At 42.3% G+C, this 15063-nt stretch overlaps 1 protein-coding gene across 3 annotated transcripts in view; it reads left to right on the plus strand.

The window, feature by feature from the left end:
* Window positions 1–7424, plus strand: part of AFTPH (aftiphilin) — a 42425-nt gene extending 35001 nt beyond the window's left edge. For 2 of the 3 annotated variants that reach the window (XM_056488876.1, XM_056488877.1), the window contains 2 exons: window positions 465–588; window positions 6197–7424. In XM_056488876.1, coding sequence (XP_056344851.1) covers window positions 465–588; window positions 6197–6341 — 269 coding nt within the window. In that variant the 3' untranslated portion in view covers window positions 6342–7424. Of the gene's footprint in view, window positions 1–464; window positions 589–6196 lie in introns of those variants that run through there. The other variant, XM_056488878.1, reaches the window with a different exon arrangement.
* Window positions 7425–15063: the final 7639 nt, after the last annotated feature.

Here is a 15063-nt window from a genome sequence, read left to right on the forward strand (position 1 = left end):
CTAGTGAAAAGCCAGATACTAAATGCACTCTATTGCATGCCAGTGTTCTTTGTAATCTCCAGGTGAAGAGTTGGTCCTTGTTAACATGCAGTGTTCTTTTAATACAGGCAGTTGAGTTGAAGAAATTGAAACAATCCATTTTGACACAGCTGACATTTTTATAGTGGTTTCACTCTGAAGAGTCAATCAGACTGTTTTTGTTTACTCGCAGACTGAGACCTTGTGTGCCAGACTTGATCCAAGATTTGTGTTTTGTACTACAACTAAAAAAGCTGCTGAAAAAGGATGGGGAGAGAGGATGATGCTTCAGAAGCTCAAACATGTCCTATCATGTTCTTTTCATGTGTCTTGAAATTATAAATGACTCAGATGTTTACAGAAAACAGTCTATAGCAAGTTGGTCTATGACTAATTATGACTCTGCTTCCCTCCAACCATCACTGATTATTATTTTATACTATAAGGTGTGGATCCTGAGTTGTATGAATTGACAACCTCAAAACTGGAAACTTCCAATGCAAGCAGCAGAGTGACTGATGCATTTGCAAGGCTTATGTCCACAGTGGAGAAGGCAAGCACGTCCACAAGGTAAATGCTCTTCATTGCACATTTTTCTTCTGTTTCTAAGGGTGGCATGAAATGTGAGGCATGAATGTGTGTGCAGGTTTAGGGCAGAAGTTCCTGAATCTGTAATTTATACTGTAGTTCTTATTTCAAATTGTCTCAGAACTCTATAATGAGATGGGTAAGAGTTTATGAGCTGAAGGAAAAAAATCACCAGGATCTGTGTTTAAAAGGTAAAGGCTGAGCTGGAGGAAGCAACAGTTTGGACACCAGAGCTGATTCCTGACAGTGGCAGGGTAAATTGGACTAAGTTCAGTGACCTAGAACTGAGACAGAAGACTCTCCTTGGACTCTGTGTAATTTTATAAATACAAAATGTTCCACAAGTAGAGTGATAAGACTAATGATTATGACTGTATTTGTCCCTTCACAGAGATTTCTAATACCAGTCAAAACTTCAGTGACCAAACATCAGTTTAACTTTGCTGTTGCAGGTTAAGGATTGAGTGTGTAGTTGGTTTAGGATGTCATTTTTGCCTCACTGGAGTGCACGTGAAGTAGTTTTGTGCTTTTTTTATAGGTAGTATCTATAGAAAGGCTTTACACATCAAATGGCTCGCTTGAAGTCTGCCCTTTTTATTGAGTACAGAATAGTCTCTCCATTTATAAGCTTATATTCTTTGGGTTTATTTTATGTATATCTTAGCAGTAGGATCCTAGACTGTTTTAACATATAATTAATGTCTGTGACCATTAAAAGAAATGCTGAGGAATCTTTACCAGGTAAAACATTGATTTTTTTTCTTTTTTTTTGAGGTGTGTACCTCAATGTGCAACATGTAGAGGGTAAAATATCTTTACTCCCAAGTGAGCTTTAGAGTTTATTCAACACTCTTAAACTAGATGTGTTTTCATGCAATAGCCCTTAGGAAGAGGCGTGGTCATGGTGGGATGGAGCTGGCTTGCTTAAAATGACTGATTTGTAATTTTCAAGACCGCTCTCTCAGTAAAGGAGCGTGTTTTAAAAGAAATCTTCCCAGTTTTCCTGCAGTGAACATGAAATCAACAAGCTATGAAATTTCAAGGGAGAACCAGTAGAGGGAACTCCCCACTTCCATGCTGATTTTTGGGTCTTTTGGATTGCCTCTTTTTCTGTCTATGGATTGCACAATCTCCATACAGATGCTGTAGTGGAAGTTTGGCTTTTAGGAATTTGAAAACATAGCTGCAGTTGAAATACTTTTGTATTATATTCTAAGCTTAATTTTAAAGTAACCACAGCAGGACATGCAAACTCCAAATGTATCTTTGTTGTATCTGCACTCTTAGAATTGTACCTTGCTTTAAAATGTCTTAGCTTTTTGTTTACAAAGGAACTTTGCTTAAATGAATGTTGACCCTCATTTTTCTGTACTGTTTCATTTATTCAAGGAGTTTGTTTTTTTTCCCAGTGCTTTCACAGTGCACTTGAAAGCTCTTACTTGTGCTCTTAAAGCTCTTTATCCAGATATCAGAGCTCTTCCTCTGTTCTGGAGAGCATTGCTTACCAACAGGAATTGGTTCTAGTTCTGTGATGTAGCAATATTTCAGGCTGGGGACCTCAGACTTGGAGGCTAAGTTCAGACACATACAAGGATGAGCTGTTTTCACAGTTTAATACATTTTGTATGTTTTTATCAACTCTTTTTCTTCTTGATTTCATGCTCCCCAAAAGAAAAAAAAAAGCAGTCTGTTTTTTCAGGCTAGAGACTTTTTGAGAAATAAGAAGGTATAGCCTCAGCAGTATGCCAGTAGTGTGGCACAATGTTAGCTTTTTGTAATAAATATGCTTTTCTTCTCAATTTGTAAAATTCCTTTGTAATGAACTGGAAACTTTAAAATAGGAGTGGCTCCAGGCAGGTCAGTGAGAATGAGGTTCATTCACCAGCCTGGAAATGTTAACTATTAGACACTCATGATAATTGACTGAGGAACACAGAACCAGTAGATTAGGATCACTTTGATGGCAACTTCAGCTGTGCTGAGGCTATCTCATGTCTGTAACTTGGCTGAATTCAGAATCTTTAGGGAAAATACCATTGTTCAGCTGTGGGATGCCGTGTGAAGAGTCGTCTTTGTCTAAAATAGCCCTGTCTTTAGTTGCAAAGCCTTGAACCAGAAAGTTGGTTTCTCAGCAGGAAAGTATTAGGAGAGGAGGGAAACTTCCTCTTTAGCTTGAGCCTGAAACTCTGACAGCAGCAGTAAGTGTTGAAGGTCAGGGATCCAGTGCAGCATTCCACAGAGTGTCTCCAGCCTTGCCTAGTTCGATAGAATTGGCAGAGATCAAAAGTTTATCTGCTATCTTTTTGAAGGAAAGCAGAGCACTGATACCTTTCCAAGAAATGGCCAAAAGTCTCATTTAAACTGGAAATACTCCTTGGGGATGGTGTTGGATGGAGCAGGCTAACTCTTAATTACAGAATGTTTTTAAAGTACGTTTTTCTAATCAGCTTATTGTTACTGATAAAGCCTGGCCTTACTGGTTCTATCCTGAAAACTCTTTGCAAACAGGAGAGGTGACTGAAGCCCTGAAAGACTTGAATGCTGCAGGAAGGGGTTGGAATGCAAAACAGTACAGTGACACGCAAGTGATGGATGGACAAAGCATTCCCTCTTTTTTTGCCAGATTTTCCTCCAACAACTTTCCTGTCTGTCAGTCTGGTTCATTTCTTGTGGCTTAGTGTTAACATGCCTTTGAAAACGAAATTTAGTGCCTACAGGTAGAGAGGCTGGTACAAATGCTTGGTTAGGGGTATCCCTCCTGTCCTTGTTGGGAGGGAATGTAACCTAGTGTAAGAGAAGAAATGGATGGGGACAAAGTGTGCTGTAGACGATTATTTTGAAACCTGAATGAGGCAGAGACTTTGTTTTGATCCAGGGATGGGTCCTTTCATGGTTTTGTAATCAAATGTTCTGATTCCAAAGCAGACAGAAGTAGTACAGCTACCACTGACTGTACACTCACTTAGGTGTCTGTTCTTTAAGCCATGGCACCTAGAAATGAGGTGTGCATGAGCAGGGGAAGCTCTGTAAGACTCCCCTCCTCTGATCAGAGCTCAAGAGCAAGGGAAGCTCTTGGCAACAGAAACATCTTCAGCAAAAGTGGTGCCTGAAGTTAAAACACAGTTATTTCTCTTGCCTCTATTAAAGGACATCACAGCTGGTAGCAAGTTTGCTAAGTTTTAAGGGCAAAACCTGTCTGTTATGATGCTGCTGCTTTGTCTTTTAAAATTAGACAGTTAATGAATAACTCTTTAGGATTGTCCTGGTGATGTTTGCTGCCAAAAGTGTTGATTGTTACACAGAAAGGGTACTTGCAGTGTCCAGTGTTATTGAATTTGTGGAGGAATCTGCCTCTCTCCATTGAGGAATGTAGAATTTTGACCGTCTCACCCTTCTGCACTGAGATGATTTCAAAAAAGGGTTTGAATCTCATTACTAAGTGATTGTATCTATAGTTCTGCCTTGGTCACACTTAAGCAGTGGTTGCTGTGTTAGTGTGTTAGCTTCTCCTGCTTTATGGATATTTATTACACTGGAGTGCATAAATTATTGCAAAGGGGAATATTCCAGCCAGGAGGGGAGCGGTCGGTAACTGGGTGAGATTGACACCTGACTGGGCTCACTGGTGTGCGTTCTGCAGAGAGAGCAGCTGGTACAGCAGGAGTGATGGCACCGGCCTGTGGTAAAGGTGCTGCACGTGACCATGGAATGAAACACAGTGCTGCCTCTGGGACTCAGCAGTGCCATTTCTTAGCATGCTGTAGTTGAGCAGAGGAGGAAGAGGAATATAAATAGCAAGGAGTGTGTGAGTTCCATTTTACTTGATGAACAATTGCAGGAACATCTCCAAGGCAGCCCTCTTCCCTTGGCTTCCTCTGTCAAACACTCCTTTGTTAGCTCTAAGTCCTTGATCATCAGGAGGTTGTACCTTTAAGAGGCTTGTGGTAAGTGGTTATTAATGGTGGCACCAGATACTGATAACACAGTGGTGGGTGCGAACCACATTTCAACAGCTCAGAGATAGTCCTTTGAGTGCAAACAGAGCTGACTGTGAAGTTGTTAGAGGAGGCACATTCTGGCTCTCTGCTTCTTCCTTCAGTAAATCCAGCACACAGCTTTGTTTATCCTCCAGAATTTGGTAATTTGCCTAGTCAGTAGTTCGTGAAATTCCACTGCAGCAAAGAAAAAAAAAATGCTGTTCAGTGAAGGTAAGTCAGTATTTAGACTGCCTCATCTAGAGAACTTTCATCAAGTGAGGATTTCAAGTAGCAAACAAGTGATAGTTCAGTGTCAGCACAATGATCAGTGATGATGGTCAACACAATCATCAGATGTCAAGGATGCATTTGACTCCAGTTCTTTTTTCTTCTGGCTAAGGAATTCTGAGGATGCTGTGGAATCAAACATGTAGCCCCTTGCTTACCACTGGTCTCTGCTCAGCTGAGGAAATAATCCTCATGGGGACTGACAAAAAGTACATACTGCTTCATGATTGGAGTGGACGTTGTCCTCTCATGGGCTTGGTGTAAAGTTTATAAATAAGAGCAGATACAGAAAGGAAATTTCTGAATTGTTCTAGGGAAAGCAGTTTCTTTGGTTCAGGCATTTTGTCTCAGCTCTTTTTTTTCCCCCAAGGTGAGGGAGCTTATTCAGTTGGAATTTCTTACATCATTACAGGATTTAGCAGGTGCCTTTTTGAAACTGGAATAATGTTTGAGTATTTCTAGTAGTAGGCAGTGTTCTTCAAAGGTAAGCCAGATGTGTGTAAAGTATGAATGTTTGGGCAAAGGAGGGGGGTCTTCAGCAGTCTGAGCCAGGCTTCATTTTACTTGAGAAGTGTGAGTTTTTTGCATAATAGTGAGAACCAAGCGACATGGATTCAAACGTCTTTATTCATTTCTGCTCAGTAATTCTTGTGAATAATGCAAAAGGTAAAGTAAACCCTAGTGATTCCCAAACTGCTGTATGTATCATGGCTACTCATAATCCTGCATTTCAAAACAAGTAGATACACTTATTTGTGAGGCACTTTCTACTGCTGCTGAATCCTGAGGGTAAAAAAGTTTTTGGGATCACAGTGTAGAGTGGTACGATGTGCAGTCTGAGAACAGTCATGTTGAAAATACAGCATAAGTGCTTTTTAATTTATAATTATTGAGAAGTAACTTAGGAGTTTCTTAATGGCCTTTTAAGCTCTTTGCCATTTTATTTTTGAAGAATTGTGTCAAATTTAGGTAGTTTAGAGCTAATGCTCCAACTGTTTTATCTCTAGAGTATGGGCATGGTTGTCTCTTCAAGTAAGTCTTTTGACTCTTGAAGCTGCTGAAAAAAAATCTAAAAATTATCGTTTGAATAGGATGCTTTTTCCTTATTGCAACAATATACACAGGAACATTTTGCTGACTCTCTGTTAACACATTATTGGTAGGCAGGTAGGTATTATAACATTAGACTACCTTCAAGTAGCTTACAGAAGTGCCTGTCAGTGGGAGACAAGCTGACAGAACATTGCATCAATCAGTGATTGTTTCAGTGATCCCAGGGATATCAGGCACTGGATTAATGCACTTTGTTCTTTTCTTCCCAACAGGAAGCCTAAAAAGGAAGAACATCTTAGTGAAGAGGCTGCCAAGGTGATTTCTAGCCTTCCTGACTTAACTTTCATGCATGCCAAGGTGTTGATGTTCCCAGCCACATTAACACCTTCAACAAGCTGCCAAGAAAAGGTAGACTAAAGTGATGTGAATTGGACATTTTCTATTGATTTTTTTTTTTCTTCCCTCTGCGGGTCGTAAAAAGCAATCTTGCTTTAATTAAAAAAATATCAAGTTCAGATGATTTGTTGGTAAGCAGCACTAGAAAGGTATACATAGTAATGTATATTTATTTACATACTGGAGTCCTAAATTTATATTAGAGAAAAATGTAAATAATTGGGGGTAAATCTTTTTGAAGATCTATTCTTTTTGTTGTGCTGGGCTGTATACATTTACGTCTTTGTGAAATACACTGGTGGTGTCCTTCTTAAAAAACTTCTAAAAGTTAAAAAAAAATCCTATACACATAATGAAAAATTCAGTCTTCACAATCTGTGAAGTTCCCCCTTAAGACTTTCAGACTGCATTGAGCAACTTTTTCTTTCCTGCATATATTAAAATACTTCTTGCTGGAAAAAAAATCAAAAGGTTATGTTGTCCCTTTTGTGGGTTTTTCAGTTATTGTTTCTTTAAAACCCAATAATTTCTTTTGTGTTTTAACAAGCTTTAAATGTGTTTTTCCTTTTCTTTTTCCCCATCCCCTCCCCCTGTTTGATTGATTGGCTGATCAGTTTTTATGTTCTTGAACTTCAATAGTATGGCTCTGTCATTATATAGCCTTTTGAAAGGTATGCTGTCAGTAACTTCTTGTTCCAGTTATGGATTACTGTCTAAATGCTTGATTTTTTTTTTTTTTTTTTTTTTCTTTTGGTCATTAGAAGGTTGTCTACTTTTAATCAGTTTGATTTGGAAAAGAAGGACCAAAACAATATGAATGTCTTACAATGAAATTTACCTGTTAAAATTTTTATGTTCTGTTGTACCACTATTCCTGTTTGATTTTGCACAGTGTAAAATGACATAATCATAGATTGCTATGGTTTTAGGCTGTATATACAGTAAAAAACTATGGGTTGTAAATGTCTGGGGAAATTCCTATGGAAAAAAGAGAGCTATGTCGAAGAACCTCTAAAAAGGTCAATATGCATGCCCAAGGTCTTTTGAGATTTAAGTGTGTAAATTTCCTTTTAGCTTACACAAAATAAAATAATTTAAAAGATACATATGTTTACGGCCTGCTATATCTTTTAAAGAATGTGTGCATTACTCACTTCTCTGTTAGTGGTAAAATTGATGTGCTGTAGGACCTTCTGATTTGTGTTGCTCAGTCTCACAAACCACACCTGGCAGGGTCCTGCAGATTTTCCTTAAATTCTCCTGTCTCTTTATCGTGTTGGGAGTCAGTCTTTTACTTCTATCTCTAATTTCCCTTCTGCCTTGTAGGGCAATGTAGCTCGTGTTATTTGGGGTTAGAGACTTCTTCAAAGTGATTGGCTGTACTTAGCTGTAAGAAACACCAGCTATGGTGAGGCAAGAAAGGACAACTGGGTTTGCTGGTTTCTTAGCTACAAAAAAAACCTGAAGCACAGCAGTCACTGAAGTCTCTTCTCATGTTAGCTGGCACTCTAGCTCTGTGAGCAGCATCTCATCAGAGGTCTCAGTGGACTGGCTACAGGTAAGGCATGTTCTGGGTGCTGCTGTTTCTTGATGGTGCATGGACATAGACTCTTCCATGTCTTTACTATGTGCACAGCTCTTTAAGTGGTCAGTAGTCACCACCAGTTCATCACTTAACATCTAATTGTGAGATATCTCTAGTGTGTTTTTTTTTATCTATTATTTGAATTCTTTATTGTCTGACAGCACTTGGGTCAGCAAAGCCTGAGTCTGATGTCATTAGCTGGGTAAACTGAAAGGTTGTCCTTGCAAAAGGAAGCTTTTTACTTCTTAAAATGTCCTTGAGGGACCAGTGCTGGGGTTCCATCTTTGTGAATACGGGAGTTTCAGTGAGTGGTGGCTGCTCAGAATTGAGAGAGCAGCTCCTATGGCTATGGTAAAGTTAATTTGTAAAGGCTGAATTGTCTCTTTTGCCCTCTAATTAGTACTGCAGCGTACAATGATGTGGTATCAAACTGTACCTTGTTGTAGCAGAAAAGGTTTAAGCAAAAGCCATCTGCTTTACCATGTAGCCCCAAACCCACTTCTGTTTGCTGTTTCTGCAGGTTGTCATTACAGCACTGACTTCATGCCTGTTACATGTCAAAATTAGCTTTGCTAGTCTCCCAGGTTTAGCACAGTATTCTTTAGTGCATGCTTATTTTATCATTCAGTTCTGGTGCTGGGCTGCTGTAGGTTAAAATTGGTGCCTTTGTTTCCGTGACTGTGGCGTGTCCCTTGGAGCTGGAGCAGTGGGATAGCTGCAGCACAGAGCTATAGCTATTGTTTCAAGGAGAATATGTTTAGGAGCTGACTCATGATCCTTGTCTGGCAGCGAGTGGACTGAAGTATTAAGGAGAGGTGGGGGTGGAAGTGCCAGCTGCAAGTTGATCTTTAGTCTCCTCACAATTGCCTCCAGAGGCAGCTGCCCATTTGTCTTCCAGTCTCTGAGTGCAGTTCTGGTGGCCTGCCGGGATGGGGGAGGGGAAAAAGGAGATTTCTGTTGTGACTGATGTACCAATCTGAAACTTTGTGAAACCTGGTACTAGCCAGAATGTGTTTATGGGGTTTTTATGTTCTTTCTGCCTCCCACTGACCTTCACACTCATGAAAGATGTAAAGCTTACTTCCAAATTCAACCTTTTGGGGTAGATGCTGCCTGCCTTAAAATGTAGGACTGCTTTTTGTCTCCTATCTTAAGCCTCCTTTTTTGTTGTTGATGGTGGGATGGACAGACAGGATCCTCTTGCCTCTCTCCTCTGTCTTGTACAGGCAGCTCTGTTCATATGCAGAAAGTTTTGCCTAACAGATTCAGGGTTGTCCTTCCATGCTGTTCCCATTGACACAGCATGCCTTGTCTAGTTTAGTCTCACGGGCAGGAGGGCAGTTGATACTTTGTGCACATTTGTGTTCCTGTTTCATGTGCACCAGACATGTCAGGGTGCATCATGTTCACCCCAGGACTGGTGTCACTGAGGAGCAAGTGTTTATGTGCCTGTCCAGCAGCGGAGGACACCTGGTTCAGATGCAATTCCCTGAGCTGGCACATGGCCAAGAAGCAAAGTCCAAAGATCCCACTGTGAAGTGAGCTGCAGGCTCCTGAATGACTGCTAAGAAGGGCTGGGCTCTGCTTGTGTTATCTGAAAGACTGTGCTGTGAGACTTGGGGGTTCAGATCTGCCTTACCCAGAGCACCACCACCTGCTGCAGGTGCTGGCAGTGCTGGATTGCCCATAGCACCTGGAACTTTGACACCTCCTCAGAATATTATTAGCTCAGCAAATTCATTCTGAGATGCCAAAAGTAAAGCTTGCAAATAACGTGTGTACATGTCATCAGATGCAGTCAGTGTGTACTGAAGTTAACTCTTCATCACGTTGAGTTGTTATACAGAATTTTGCCTGGTAATGAAATCATGTGGGAAGTTTTGTTGCTGGGAAGTTTGACTGCTGCATTTGAGCTGAATATCTGGTGGGCTTAATAGAGAGATGTAGCAAGATGTAGTGCAAGTAAGATGAATCACCCTTGGTCCAACCATTTATATTTTGTGCCAGTTCTGCAACTCTGCATATTTATCTTCTAAATTTCAGAACATTTTGAAAATACAGGATAGTTGCAAAATACACTTGAATACAATTTATAAAAGCATATGTCATCTAATAATTGCATAGTACCTTCTAGGAGTGTCTGCTGCAAAGTAAGAGAAGTTTTTTTTTGTCTTTGGCCTCTGCCAAAAAGCACAGCTGCTAAAGGCAGCAAGCAGCCTGGTCTGTTTCCTCCAGAGAGCCTGGAATGCAAAAGGAGATGGGAAGAAACACATTTAAATTCAGAGGGCTAAAAACAAGGGAAGGTAGAGCTGCAAGAAAACACAAAGCAAGAGTTCAGCAGAAGCTCTGAGTAGGAGAAATAGGAAGGTGAAGCAGTACTCAGAGTATAGGCAGCTGGGATAGCTATAGGAAGAGCAGATGGCGGAGAAAGTGGGATACAACCATGAGGAGCAGGAGCATTTGGAGAAAAGGGAAAGCCTGGGCTAGATTACAGGTGCACACACTGTGCCCACTGGCTGCTTTCCTCTGAAATCTGGAACTGAGCCTCGGAGATGCAAGGGTCTGAGTTCCTGTTCTGCAGAAGAAATGTGTCACAGCCATGGGGTGAGTGAGAGTGCATCGCCACAGCCCCGCTCTTGCTGTCAGTTTTTGTTGGTAGAGAGCTGGGCTGCAGATTAAGGGGTTTAAATGCAGCCACTGGTGCCTGTTGTGGCATTGATACAAATCCAGATGTTAGAAGACCTTTTTCAAAAATTATTTTTAGATATCACTGTAGGTATGAAATCAAATCCTCCAAAGCAAAGCTCTGCCATGGATTTGGAACTGCAGCTTCATTGCTGTCATGTGTCTGCAATGTGACAGGTGTTGCTACATATCCTCCTGTCTTCACCTGATCCTTGCCTCGTGACCTGTGCGGATTTATTCTCTGATTCAGCGTAGTGCAGTGCAACTCTTCTCTGAAGGGCCCCTGCTTCCTGTGGCTGAATGGAATAGATGGCCCTGTGTGGAGATTACAGAGAAGGCACAGTGCAGTATGGTGCTCTCCTGGCTGGAAGCAGCTGGCCATGCCAGCTTTTTTCACTTGTGCACTTCTGTCATTTGATACCCAGCATGAGTTGCCTGATTGGGATGTGCAGAAATGCTAATTTCTCTGGGATGTAGCTTAAGCAGTTAGGAGCTTCGCTTGTTTGATCCTCAGTCATGGTTTTGTGGCACTGGGGGTCAGGTGCACGTGTGATGCATCCAAAACCAATGGAGCTCTTGTTTTTACCTTGTCAACCTGTACTTAGAAATGTAATATATGTTGTTAACCCTGTGTTACAGACAGTTTGCAAAGATGAACTCTTTGTCAGCAATATCTGAGAAGGACTCAGCTGGCATAGGTCTCACACACATCTCAAAGGCAGAGAGGGAAATCTTTCTCGTGTCTAGATTCACTCTGTGGTCACCAAAGAAAAGTATTTTTCCTAGTTTAGGGTCTCTGAGTCTTCCTCTGCAGGTCTGCTGATTCTGTCAGGACCCTGCTGATCTGGCACATATCTGCAGTTATGTTCTGTAATTGGATTGTGTGCCTCAAGTAAGGCTCAGGACTACTTCTAGAATATGAAGGGGCAAAAAAATATTTCTCCTTGGACTAAAAGACACTGAGGTCCTGTGGAAAACAAAATAAACAAAGGAGAGTCAAATTAGGGTATTGTACATATTTTTTAATGTTTGCCTAAAACATCCTTAATAATTCTTCTGGCATGGTTTTTCATATGCTTAATGATCCTTTTGGCATTGTTTTGTGTGTTTAGGATATGTGCCCCATGTGTGCAAAATACTGTTCTGAGGCATCAGATTGGGCTGTATTCCCTGGGGGATTCTGCTAGGCTGTCACCTGGGCCCTCACTGGTCATGTGCCCAGGTGGCATTTGCTACACCTACTGTCAGTGGAGCTGTTGTGAGTGGTCCTTGTTCATCAGAGTTTGTTAGTGCTTGTGCATGGTTCACACCAGGTCCAGCAAGCAAACCCACTCAGGATACGAGTAGGTTTCCTGCTGGGATTGCTGTCATGGTGTGAACCTCACTTTCCATATTTAAAGCAATAAAGTCACGTGGAGAGGGAGGAAAAGCTGAGGAGCAGGTTCAGCTCAGCAGCCATGTGTGTGCTTTTGGTTTTGCTTTTCCAATGGAATGTGTCTCAGTTGTTTTTAGACTCTTTAAGTGTCTAACACTCAGTGTTCATTTCCCTCAGCACAGAATTGCAGTGAGGGCAGTTACTGAGACCAAGTGTAGTTTTCACGACTGTCTTCATCTTATAAACAGCAGACAGTGCTGCCTTGCCTGAGCTGGTCTTCAGAAGGCATTGCACAAGGGGAGAAAAGCAAGTTCTTTGGATCAGACCTTACAGTGTTGCCTGGCCTCCAGCTGCTCTGCAGGATACCTCGTAGGAAAAGGAGTTGTCCAGGGTTCTTCAGGGAGCTGTGGTCCCGTGCCATGGTGCTGTGGGCATCACAAACCTCGCTGCAGCACAAACCCCAAAGACCTCTGTGGTGTTCAGCTCCATCCTTGTGAGCCACGCTGCCACAGCTGGCCTGGCTCTGCACAGGGGAGAACCTTTTGGACTTGCACCTTAGGGGAAAAAGCCCATCCTACCCCAAACACTGTGGGTGGCATGGATGCAGTCCCTTGTGCCACACTGGGGAGTTTGTTTGTTACAGACTCCAACTCCAGTAGTAAAAGGAGCAGACAAATTGGCCCCTCTCCCATGCTAGTTCCACATTGCTAATTGTCAGCTGCAGCTTATTGGTGTAAGTAGCCCAAAGAACCCCTAGAGTAAGGGTCTCCCCTATTGCTTGAGGGAGCAGCTGGTCTTGGCCACAGTGGCACAGGGGAAAGGACACACAGCTTTATTCCATCAAATCTTTCCAAAGGCAGTGGACAGCTCTATGGTCAGAGAAGCAGATTGAGGTACAGTGGGACATGCAGAAGACACATGGGTGGTCAATGTCTAATGTCTGTATTTTAGTGTCCTCTTGGGCTGTCATTCAGGTGTGGAGAGCTGTGATACTGTCTGCATTGTAATTTCTGCTGTGGTTGGAGCTGGTTTTTCAGGTCTTCTTTGGCTGAGGAGAAGAAGTGTGTGAGGAGACTGCCTGGAAAGAACAAGTGAACGCTGGCAGCTGTGTGCAGACACTCCATGAGTAGCTGGACTGCTGGTTTGGGTTTTTTACTCCTTTATTCTCACCAGTCCAAGGAGTTTACAGAAGACAAAGCAACAAGATTTGCTGTATCTCTCCCTAAAGCATTTTACTTACAACAGTCTTGGAGATGGATGTGGATGAATGGTGGGAGCACCTTCCACGGGAATTCAGAGCAGAGTGGAAAGTACCTAACAAGCACTTTCAAAAATGCAGAGACTGGCTCAGGATCCATAAGGCCTTTCTGGATCACATTTTGGCTTTTAAGCTACAGGGAGCCTTAGCACAAATAGAAAACATGGATATTTTGGAAGCAAATCAAAAGCAGTCATGAAGTGTCTCCCTAACACCTTCAAATCTTCCCTTTCCTCTCTGTCTCCAGCCCCAAATACAATAAAACATTTTGTCCCAATCTCAGCAACTTGGACCTGAAACCTGTTTGCACATGAATTCTACCACCAAAAAGAGTTTTTCTTTCAAGGCTATGTTATTTTACTGGTGCAGGTACTGTGTTTCCATTAGGAGCACTAAAGCCTTTTGTCACTTATTTAATGCTGAAGCGAGTTAAGAATCAACGTGCAGCTGGTGACGGGTGTTTTGCAGCTGTTCACACTCTTGCAGGTTTCTCCACTCTCCCTTGGACTGAGCTGCCTCCCTCTGACAATGGCAAAAGGAGCAGTTGTGTGGTGCTTTGTACTCCTATGGGAACATTTTCTCCCCTTTTCTATTTTGAAGGGATGTCCTCTCCCTTTCCCTCTATCCTTGGCCCTCTAGATGAAGTCTCTCCTGGCAACTTTCCCCCTCCTTTGGCTGGGGAGGAGGAAGCAGGGTGGAAAGGGAGGAACAAACAGCTGTCCTTTAGGTTTCCAATCAATGCAGCTCCTTAGCAGGCTGGCAGAGTGAGCTCAGTCCTTAGGAAAGCTGTCCTTTCATTCAGAAGGCAGCCTGAGCCAATTCTCCCCAGACCAGGCCTGAAGAGGCAGGGAGTTTGGTCCTTTCCAGCTTATAGGACCATTGCAGCTGGCACAGGCTCCAATTTATTCCCTGTGTTTGATTTGTGCAGTGTACTGCAGGACCATGCTGGCACTGTGGAAGTGAAACTGTCTCAGGACACTGCTGAATGAAATGTTGCAGTGTGTGTGTTTAAATTTTCATCTTTTTGTGAAAGCCACTTTCCCCTGAGACTGGGAGTGGCTGTAGGGAGATACCCAGTGAGGTGCAGCACTGCCCAGGCCAGCCTGGCACCACAGCATGAGGGGAGAGAGTCCAGGACTTGCTATCAACAAATCCCTAAGTGTACTGATCCCTGGAGTGTGTTTTGAGTCAGGAGGATCACAGCTGAAATCTTGTTAGCCTGGTGTGCAGAAATCTGCTCTTGCTGACATCTTGGTCTTACTCTGCCACTTCTGGTCAGCAAGGATGGAAATTCACCCTTGTGTTTGCAAGTGTGAACACAATGTGGCTGACCTGGTTAGCAAGTGGTGGTGTGGTGGCAAGGGGGATTTTAGTGTGTTTGCAGGAGGAATTTTACATTTCTGTGCTGTTTCTGTCCTTTTTGATGGATACAGATAATGCTGTCAGCAACTGGGATTCCAAAGGTAGATGTGTCTGTAATAAGGCATCAAGCCTCATTTAGCTGCAGAAAGGTTGATCAGTGAAAAAAGTACTTTTCTCTGGTGCATTCTGGTTTTTCCCCATGAATTTGGAGTCTGAATTCCATCTGTCACCTGCTGAATGGTCCCTAAATCAGAAATGGTCCTGATGGGGCAGAACATCACCACTAATGAAAAAATTAAGTAATGCAATGGTGTGCTATACTGCCCCATATTAAATGTTTTCACCTTTAAAAGCAGAGCCTCATTCTCTAAATTTTAAAATTGCAAAATGCAGCTGAGCTGCAGGCAGGGACAGATTTTCAGGAAGGGAATCTGCACAGATATGGCATTGCTTCAGCTTAGATGTGGGCATGGGATTT

This window comes from Oenanthe melanoleuca, chromosome 3 (genome assembly GCF_029582105.1).
Source record: "Oenanthe melanoleuca isolate GR-GAL-2019-014 chromosome 3, OMel1.0, whole genome shotgun sequence".
Classification (NCBI taxonomy): Eukaryota; Metazoa; Chordata; class Aves; order Passeriformes; family Muscicapidae; genus Oenanthe; species Oenanthe melanoleuca.